Source organism: Belonocnema kinseyi, chromosome 10, assembly GCF_010883055.1.
Source record: "Belonocnema kinseyi isolate 2016_QV_RU_SX_M_011 chromosome 10, B_treatae_v1, whole genome shotgun sequence".
Taxonomy (NCBI): domain Eukaryota; kingdom Metazoa; phylum Arthropoda; class Insecta; order Hymenoptera; family Cynipidae; genus Belonocnema; species Belonocnema kinseyi.
Window position 1 is genome coordinate 104662606 of NC_046666.1, and position 11322 is coordinate 104673927.

Here is an 11322-nt window from a genome sequence, read left to right on the forward strand (position 1 = left end):
AAATACTTTTTACAGAATTTGAATAACTCTTTTTGTTTGGCCTACGGAAATTCCCGAAATATGCCTTTTTTTCCGTGCTCTACAGTGGTGTAACCCCTTAATCAGGGATGCTGCAAGTATTTTCCTTTTGTAACAATTCTTTAATTACTACAATGATTAAAAATGTTTAAATATACGTAACCTCAAAATTAATATTGCAAGATTCCATTTGCTTTGCCCTGTGCTAATTGTGAAACGAAAAATCAGTATTGAAATATGCACCCTACCGAAAAGAATCTTTGAGTATATACTAAAAATTCTTTAGGTCAAAGAAGCTCAGAAAAATTCTAGGCAGGCACTCAGGTAGATATTTTTAAAGGTCCAGGAAGCTCGTTTAAATGGTCTGAAGGCTATAAAATATCCTTTCCGAAATTGAAATAAGAATACGATCATAAATAACAAGCAGAGAGGTTATCTCAACAGAGTAGCCGACACTCAAGGGTCCTTTGTTAAGCTACAGGATTAAAATTTAAAGGAGATTTTTTTTAATTTCATAGTTATCAGCCTAGAACATAATAATTCGGAATCTACGGGTTTCGATGACTTCAGATATCTAACTTTTTTTTTTTAATGCTTAAAATTGGAATTAATAGAACGTTTCTCTTAGATGGAATGAGATACGCCAAAAAAGACAACATTTTTGAATTCAACTAGAAAATTGTATATCAGTATATAAGTTATAATTAAAAATAAGTATAATGAGAAAATTCATCAATTAAAAAAAAGTGTTAATAATTTGAAGAGAAATTTAAAAAGGGAGAGCGGATTAACCACGACCAACTACTGTAAACAACTCTGCCCGCCCGGTGCGTGACGAATACAAAAGGAACATTATATTACCGTCGCACCACTCTTAAAACGACCACTAAAAGGATCTTGAAAAGAACCCAAATCTCTGAAACTATCTCCGAGACTATTTTGTTTCAAATCGACTTTGTTTATAGACTCAAATGGGCCAAGCTATTTCGCTAAAGAAAACTCAGAGATTTCTTTCGGTAGGGCAGCATCAATAACTTTCTTGGCAAATTCATAATCAATATTTATCCTCTGAACATGAAAATCAAGAGTCGTCCAAATCATAAAATCATCCCACGTACGTCCCGTTATGATCATTTGCGTTTGGATCTGATAGTAATAATCATTTCTTTGTTTTTTTCGCACTCATGTTTGTTGTGTTCGCACACCTTACACTTACAGCGGCTCACGCTATGGAAATCATAACCAAGAAATCTTGCCCCAAACATACAATATCTTTGCCTGCACATCATCTATTTCGGAATTGAAATGAAAAAGTCTATACGCTATTATATTATCAACTAGAAAAGATCATTTTTAAACAGAAATTGTAACTACAGAGACGAAGAAAGGGATGACTTGAGAACTAACCTGGCGAATCTATAGTGATTATAATAGTTTGTAATACAAATAATATCGTCATACTTTGCATACTACTTTCATTTCATAAATGGAAATGTTAATGGAAGTTTGAGGAGCATCACAGTTCAAGGGGCACGGCCCTGGTCAAAGCCTGGTGGCCAGGCTTTGAAAGCACGTGGTGAAGGAAACCCAGGCCGATCCCCTGAAAAAACGACACCACGCTGGTGTTTGGCACTTGCTTTCTCATATAAAAAACTGACTTACAATATTGCAGTTCCCACGAAGACAACAAGAAGCACATACTTGTTTCAAATTATAAATTATTACAGATAGTTCAGCTAACCACCTCCAATTTAAATCACTTAATTATCTTTATTAGTACTGAAGATAGCTTAGTTGCATATTTATGTACAAAAAACGAACAATTTATATTTTGTAAATTTTTCGACTTTAATTTGTTCGGAAATGTTTAAAGTACTACCATGAATTATTTTCACACTTGTCATGTTATTTTTTCAATAGAAAAACTAGGCTCCAGAGTTCACTGTCTTTAAGAGCTGTTAAATTTCCATACTTTTTATCACATTTTTAGATCTGCAAGCTAAATTTTTTGTTTACAACATTACTTTTCGGCTCATTAACGTACAACATTTGCAACTTCAAAATGACCCTTCTTTCATTAAGCTACCATTTTTTCATCCCCTACTTTTTCAACGTCAAAGCCAGAGGAGTCGAATTTTCTCGACGATAGTAAGTCGTTTTCTTCCATGTGTGGCCCTGTCAGGTTAACGTTAAAATAGCAGAACCACAGCTTTTTTTAAATACAAAACGTGAAATCCTGCACCAGGGCATTAAGTGAGCCCTACATTATTGTGCAAATAAAAAATGCCGAAGTCGTTTTTCTCTCTGTGTGGTCCTGCTAGCTTACCCTTTAGCTAGCGTGAACACAGTTTTTTTTTCGAAAAATTGCAGAGCATTAAATTTGGCCCCGGTGATGTTAAAGTACTTAAAACTTTAAGGGCATGTGACGCAGCTAAATACCTATATTATCGACCTCACTTTATCAGTTCACTGAATGTTTTTTTTTAACCTAAGAACTTTTTTTAAAATAAAATATCTAGCTGAAACTTTGAAAAATGTATTAAAGTACAATAAAGTACGTTTAGGTACTGCATTTTGGTAGCAACTTCACTGAAAATTATTTGATCTTTTTTCTGAACCTCGACCTTTTTTGAACGTTCGAACTTTTTCTATACATAAAATATCGGTCTCAAACTTTGAAAAATGCAAGAGCCGAAAGAAAACTACGTTAATGTACAAAGCTTAATAATAAAAGATGTAAAAAAATATATTTCAACCATCAATTCCATCGGCATCAGCCGGTAACGTTGTACACGAAAATACGAACCCTGTCGGCCACTACACGAGGCTCTAGAGGATTCGTATTTTCGTGTACAACGTTACCGGCTGATGCCGTTGGAATTGAATAGTTTTTTTTTTGTTTATAAACAATTTTATAACGATTTTTTCAAGACATTATTAACTTTTTTCAAAAGAGCACCATGTTGCGAAAAGTCAATATATCGAGAAAAAAAATCACGCGAACTTCTCTTGCTGTTGTTCTATAGATTCGAAAAAACTTTGGTTTTTTGATCCAGGTCAAAAATTGCGGGAGTTAGGTTTCCAGCAGTGGCCCAACTTTTAAAATTCGCTCAGGTTACTCTCACCCAGTGCATACCCTGAGGGTTAATGCCCTATTGTCAAATTTAATGCTCTTCATCTAATAAAAGAAACCGGTGGTCATGCATCTTAAGAAAAAAGGTACCGACGGACATATGCTGCGCTGCTGCCATTTTGTCATAAAATAATTTGAAAAAAATGCTCTGTACTTTATTATTAGTCTTATAAATCCCATTTTACAAAATTTCGATTAATCTCTTTATTGAGCCAAAAAAAATTTCCAAAATATGCCTATGTTTTCGTACTCTACAGTTGTTTAACCCCTTAAATGAGCCCTAAATTATTGTGCAAAAAAATAATGCCCAAGTAGTTTTTTTTTCTGTGTGGTCCTGCTGGCTTGACTTTAGTTTGGAGAAATTCAAGTTGAGTATTTTAGACCCAATCCGTACGGAAAATGACAAAATCCGTTATTTGTGAAAATTAAAAATGGTCTTTTTACAAGCATTTTATACAGTACAGTATCCTAGTATATATAATTACATTATTTTTAATTTATTTTGATAATATCACAGTAAAACTCTGAGACTGGGCCGGTTTTAGGACTGGAGGAGGTGGGGAATTACGCAGATAGAGGGCCGTTTCGTAGAAAACGTTTTTGTTTATTCACGCATGAGCTACTTTTACTTCTACTTGCGGCGCGGTACCAATTCTCAGAAGAACTATATCAAGGGGCCCTCTCTCTAGGGCCCAATGTTTATTGAATATAATGATATTCTCTAGGAAGACTAGCACAACTCGCCTGTGAGTGCATTCTATTTCCCGTGAGTTGTGCTACTCTTCGTACTTTACCAGAGGATATGGATATCAGAGACGAATTTGTTGACAATAAAATATCTAAGCAAAAACGCTGCCATTTCTGTCCCAGCTCTCTTGGCCATAAAACATATAAAAAAGGTTTTATCGCTACACCAAAAAACGCTTACTATCGTAGGTTGAAAACAATATATTTTTTGGAGCGAATCGAAAAAAACGCAGCCATTTGAAAGTACAACTTTTCAACTTTCAAAACCTACTTATAAAATTTGTTTATCTTTTTCTTCTTCAAAAAATGGCAAACTTTTGAAGAAAACAAAACGTTTTCATGCATTTTTTAAAAATTATTTATATTTTCAAATATAACTTTGTTAAATAAAATAATATGTTACATCTAATAAAACCATCGTATTTCTGAGTAAATTTCCGATTAATTAAAAAATATATATATTGTTTCAATTGACGAATTACAGCACAATATATAGTCGCTCAAAGTTTCTGGATTAGGCTAACCCATGTCCGTGCGGAACGCAACATTTTTGTAGTCCGTACCCTGAGGGTTAAATGAGCCCTAAATACCCTATAGATTTTTAGCCAATTTTTACAATGTGATCCTGTCAGCTTAACGGACCTCCAAATAAATCCAGGGTGTTTCCACCTGTTTCACCTTTTTCTTTTAATACTAATTTTATTGGAGATGAAAAATTTAAATCTCCTGCTTTTAAATTACGACATTTTCCTTTTGTAAATTTAATACATTTTTTATGGTATTCAGCACTTTATTGACGTCAGATCGCTCTTTACTAGGCGTTGTCTTATTGGGGTAGGTGGAGTGGTCCGATTAGGATACACGGAGTTTCTAATGAGGCCATTTGACATTTTTTTCGCAATTTAAGTATAAAAAATAATTCAACCGTTTCAAATGGTGCAATAAAAAATTTTCTTGTGGTTTAATAGTTTTTATAAACGTATGTCAAGTAACAAGGTATTCGGTTCAGTAGCGTGTCTGTGAGAAGTCGGCGAACCGTAAGGTGGCCTTATTCGGAACACCTACCTTAAGAAGAATTAAAGGTATGAAAAATTAATATACCTGAAATCCCCATACTTTGTTGTACCTTGAGAGGTCCCTTTTTAAATTAATAGCTGTCTTACCCTCACTCTTTATAAATGACATCTCCATGAATTCTCTCTTTATCTTATTTCTCTCATCATAAAGAAATTTAATATCATTCAAATGGAAGTCGTGACGATGTGTGATTTTATGCTTTGAAAGGACTGAGTGATATATAGGACTTCTGTGTAGGGGTGTGATCTTACATTATTTCTATGACCAGTCACAGGGGTGCCTCCCCCCCCCCACGGGGCGTTGGAAAGGGGACAGGGGTGTGATTGTATATTATTTCTAAAACCAGTCGCAGGGGTGCCCCCCCCCGGGGCGTTGGAAAAGGGACAAGGGTGTGACCTTACATTATTTCTATGACCAGTCACTGGGGTGCCTTCGATATATCGAAAAATATTTAAGATACCGATTTAAAAATTGCAGATAAATATTTCTCGCAAAAAAACCATCGAAATTCATATTCAGAAATTCTGTTTTACAAAAATAAGTCAATAATTTTAACATAAAAAATCGAAGTAACAAAAATTATTGGAGATATAGATTTAAAACTGTCAAATTCGTGTTTCTCGCAAAAAAATCCTATAGGAATTCACAATAAAACTTTGTTGCCACGGATATCGTAATCTCCCCGCTCTGTGAATCAAATTTTTAATAACACCTATCTTAGTTTGGATAAAGTGAGTTGAGAAAAAACTAAGTGTTCTACCTGAGCAAATGGTTTTCCTATGCCAGTCTGTGATAATATGTTGTTCATCAGTTTAAATAAAAGTCATATCGGTAAAACGTTAGAATAGCAGCTTCTCCATTATGGCCCTTTTTAAACTAATAAATTTTTATTTAAATTAGATGAATTCCAAATTAATCCTCATCGAGTTTACTTTGTATTTTTTTCAAAATCACTAATAACAGCAAGATAATAATAAAAGGGACTGGTCATGAAAGAGTAATCGGTCACATCTCGAACTACACATATTGTCAGTCGGGTATATACTATTTCGTACATTTTGACAATTAGAAACAATGAATAAGTTGCAAACACCTGCTTGTTCTTTTGTTTTATTATTATATTTCTTTTATTTGTCATTTTGAACAATTTACATACGCTTTAAAGAAATTTTGAGCAGAAACCGTCAATGTAAACAATTACTTCTTCAATCTATTTTTTGATAAACAAAGTGGTAATGTGGTCTGAAAATGCTCTTTCCCGCCATTTTAATTTAGAATTCATCGAATTTGACCAGTCTTGCTTCGTTATTTAGTTTAAAGGACCATACTGAAGAAGCCGCTATTCTGAAAGTTTTACCCTTCTTTAGATCCTCCATAACAATTTTAGGTAAAATATGAGACAAAACTGATCCGATAGGATTACCAAAATTATGTTTTTTATCAATCATTATTAAATGTGAAAGATACGGAATGAAAAGGATATTTTGTAGCATCAAAAAATTGTTTTTTTTTTAGGAATTTTGGTATAAACTTTAATCAAATCTCAACGTTTTTTATAATAATTTCAACTCTTTATTAAGGAATATTCTTAAATATGCCTAATACATCAAAGGAAACAAAAATGTGATCTAAAGGTATTATTACATTAATTTTTTTTTTCATCGCAGTATGTTTGCGATCATAATAAAAGGAAAGAACTGAACAACAGAATTTGATATTTGACATTAATTATAAGTTAGCCAGAAGAGCAACAGTAATCCCAAAGAGAAGTGTTCAAAAAGATTGATAAAAAAATAGCTCCATTCATAAATTGCGATAATCTCACTTAAAGCGAAAAAAAACAAGAATGCTAATAGCAGATGATAAACGGATTCATGGTATATAGGTATAATGTCTGACCAGAACAGGCTTTAAGCAGTATACCAGACAACACTTACCGAGGAATTTGCCGAAGATCTCGCTGTTTGTCTTTGCCGTCGCTGCTAGTAAACCAAACCTCAAGAAGTTTCTCTACGCCTTCGAAATACTGCACACTCTCGGCATTGTCATCATTATTGGAGGCCGCCATCGTCTGGCGAGAAGGTTATTAAAACCCCCAAAATCCACAACAAATAGATAAAATTCAATTTATTCAAGTTACTTTCCGCAATTAATATTCGCACCCTCTCACAAAACAAGCAAACTATTCTTCACTAGAACACAGCAGAAGACTGTAGCATAAGCAGCAACTGCAACTTGTAAGCCACTGATCATATCAGCACAAACTACGACTGGTTGGTCACAACTGAGCATGAGCTGGCATGAGTACCACTGCCATGGAGAATAGATATAAGGAGACAAATCTGAAATGCATGGAGAATAGATATAAGGAGACAACTCTGTAATGCGTGAACTTCACCGAAAACGGTCACTTTTCTGTTGCCAGAAGTACGCACACACACATGTGTAAAATCACACTTACGTATAGTTCAAAACTTTGCGAGCGTGGCGTGCCAACCGCACTTAAAAAATATGGCCGCCTCCATTGTTTTGTATTGACAGGTTTCTTGAACTAATAAATAATTAATAATCAGACAGGATTTTGTGAAATGCTTGTGGAATAAAAATTATTCGCCATGGAAGAGGTAGGTAGTATGTTGATGAGAATATATAATTACTTTTACCAACACTATGCGTGCAACAGGTATTCGACGCATTCGTAACAAAAATAATAAACATACAACTTACGCCACTCTGAAAGTCTTGTACACTAAACACTTGAATCCACACTTATTGGACACTTTCACTTTTCTACAGCGATTTTAAATTTTAACATCCTTGCCTTTATTCACAAACTATTATTTTTTCAATCATTATTTATTTACCAGTGTTGGATAGTAACGTGTTAAAAGTAACGAATTTACTTTAAAAGTTAAGTTACTTGTAACTTTTTCAGTAACTTCGTTACTTTTCGAAAAAAATAAATATAACGTAACTTAAGTTACTATTTTACCGGTAACTGATAACTTTATTTAAGTTACTTTTTCGTTACCTTATATTTCTTCTGTATATCTTTCTTTTGATTGCTTTTATACAAAGAATGAGAATTTTTAAAACAGCGCGCGTCGAGGAAACAAAAGATGATCGATTTCGTGCTTGCGCGCTTGTTTTCATCTGCTTTGTAAACAAGAAAACTTTCATTTTGGACATATTGCTTTAAGCGAATCCGAAAGTTCGAAGTTGTTTCTGATTAAAACACATTGCGTATTTTTCATTTTATAGTTTTAAAAAAACAACATTTTTTTCAATCTTTCCTGACTGAAAAATTAGTTGAGGGTGGGGGGGGGGGTATAAAAAGTAACTTTTAATGTAACTTAAGTTACTTTTACTAGTTACTGTAACTGTAACGAGTTACTTTTTTAAAAATGTAACTGTAACGGTAACGAGTTCCTTTTTAAAAAAGTAAACGTAACGGTAACGAGTTACTTTTTTGCAAAGTAACGTAGCTGTAACGAGTTACTTTTTTAAAAAAGTAACTGTAACGGTAACCAGGGACTGAGAGTGAATCCCTAGTGAGCCGAAAGTGATGCTGTAAACGCGCTCTTTAGGAGGTGTGAGAACGGTAGCTTGAAAGAGGCGTCATCCAATCCCTCAGGGTCGAAGTCATCCCTCCGCAAACAATTGGGGAAACGATTCAAGCAGGCAAGTTGGTGCCTAAAACGAATCCCGAGAAGAGTAATTCATCACAGAACGAACTCTGCCCCCATTGCGGTATGGATGGAATCAGTAGAGGATCGAAAGACTGGAAAGATCGGACTTACTGACTCTATAGGATTTGAATCTTCTAGGGAGCTGAGTCCTAAGAGTAAAACCCCTTTGCCGTTTCTCAAGAGATCGATCTCTTAGTGAATCAGAAGGTACCGTTTCTGATGAGTCTTTTGGAAATCAAACTTTACTGGATGGCGCCACATACAATATTTTTTCGAATTTAGACAAACAGTCACTAGTTGAAATTATTGTTGATTAATGCATTGTTATTATTTTTTTTCATAAATCATCATTAATCAGCATTTGAAAATTACCTCTTTGATAAATAATTCGAATTAGTACACATGATTTTCTTTTGTTAACCCTACACGAATCCTGCGGAGGACAAATGTGCAAAAATTATATAATTGTAATTAATTTCCAAAAAATATCAAAAAACACGATTTCTTGCGATTTTTATTTGTTTAAACATTGTTTTCAACATTTTAAATTCATTGTAACAGGATGTTATATACACCAATCTCTTCGACATTAAAAAACGAAGAGAATAGTGTATACACGCAAAGAAAGGTTCGGTTGCGGCAACCAGAAGTTGGGTTCTTCCAAAGATATTATAAACGTAGATGCGGTGCGAGCTTCGTTACCCGCCATAAATATAGACGGCGCGTCCGACGAAAAAAGTCACTTCCCCTCTACCCACCGCTCCCCGTAAATAGCACCCTCCCATATAGTTTGCCAAGAGCCACTTGGAGCACTGTAAGCAACTCTCAGCACACCTTCGAGGCGCACTGATGGTAAACGTAGCTTGGACAAGAACCATTTAAATTAAAATTAAATTGCGAACATTTCATAACAAACGTAAAATATCCACGCTTTGTAAGACATGGTTATTTTAATAGATACCAGAGAGAAAATTAAATTTATAATTTATATTTCTGTTTCATATATTTTGTAATATTTCTAAAGTTATTTGATTATTTCCAAATATATCTTTGTTATTTCTCATCTTTTGATATTCTTTTATATGTAACGATTTATTTACTTCACAATATTATATTTTTATTCTAACAGATAAAACTTTTAGTGCAATATCTATGCATTGTTCTTTAATATTATTAAGTGTTCATTTTTATATTTGTACAATTTGCAATTTCTAGAGATATTTTAGTCTGTTCGACTAATGAATTTCCCGCATGTATTTTAAAATTTCTTAATTATTACGTTCCGATCACTGACAATGAGTGAATGGCAGAGTAATAATAAGTTCATAAATCTGTAACTGCTCTCTGGATCAAACCTGTATTTGTTGTTAGGATTTTTCTACTTTGAATCAGAAAACTTTGAACCCTCAGAGCAGAGGCTAAAATATATATATAATTAAATAAAAAACATGACAGTTTATATGAATTTTTATTTTATTTTGTTATTTAATTAAATTTAATTAGAATTTTGTTAGATTTGAATTAATTTATTTATTTGTTATTTATTTTATTTATACATCATTTAAAATTCAAGAGTTTCTGATTGCAAATATTCTAAATTAAAGAGTTTTAAATTGCAGATCGTTAAAATTAAAGAATTTTCCATTGCAAGTCTTCAAAATTGAACTATTCAAAAAAAAATTATATTATACCTTTAAAATATAAATCTTGAAAACTAAATAATTTGAAATTCCAAATCTTCAACATTTCAAATCACGGCAGTACTCAGAGTACAGATATTTTTTACATTCTCATCAAAAAAGTTATTACATTTGTGTAAAATTTTACGTCTGGACACGAAATACAGGTTTTTAAGCCAGAAACTAAAGATCAAACTAAATCAAACTAAAGATCATTTGATCTAAAGATCAAAGGCTACTTTGGGTGAAAATTCAAAAAGTTACAGAATTTTCAAAATTTCTGAGACAATTTTTTTCAAGATTTAAAAATTCCATGTACGGGTATTCGTAATAATTGGAAATCCGAACAATTTACCTCATCGACTTCTTTTGATGAAAAGAATATTACCAGAATTATAGCGTTTTCAACAAATTAAAAAAAATACCAAAATGAAAATTGTAAACTAAACAGCGCGAGACTTGAAAGATGCTGCCTACAAGATTATCATAACAACTTTTCAGATTGTTTTGAATAATCGAAAATTCAAATTTTGAAAGAACCAAAAATAATGAAAAATCATAAATTTAATTTAGTGATCAAACTGTGCAAGATGCTATTAACAATTTTCTCTGTTATTAATGTTACTAATGTCGCAACATTTCCGAAATCTGAACATTTTCTTCGAGTCATTCGATAAGCACACATAAGGAGAATACATACATAAAGAATACATAATAAGGAGTAAATGAAAACAAATTCACGAATTGGATAATGTTTGGATGAAACCAGACATAATCAAAGATGTTCAGAAATTATTGATTAAAATTCACCTATAAAGCACCAAGGTTAAAAATGTCATTCTTTGACTATCGCAATTTTTTTTACAATTATACAATATCATATAAATAAAAAGTTAAACTTTACGTACCAAAAAAATAAGTAAGGAAAGAAGATAAACAAAGCAACCTCGCAATCCCTTTAATGCATGTTTGTTTTCTT

The 11322-nt window shown here is 32.9% G+C and overlaps 1 protein-coding gene across 1 annotated transcript in view; it reads right to left on the reverse strand.

The window, feature by feature from the left end:
- LOC117181787 (S-adenosylmethionine decarboxylase proenzyme) overlaps positions 1–7246 on the reverse strand; it is a 137387-nt gene extending 130141 nt beyond the window's left edge. The window contains exon 1 of the mRNA XM_033374756.1: positions 6913–7246. Coding sequence (XP_033230647.1) covers positions 6913–7043 — 131 coding nt within the window. The 5' untranslated portion in view covers positions 7044–7246. The remainder of the gene's footprint in view (positions 1–6912) is intronic.
- Positions 7247–11322: the final 4076 nt, after the last annotated feature.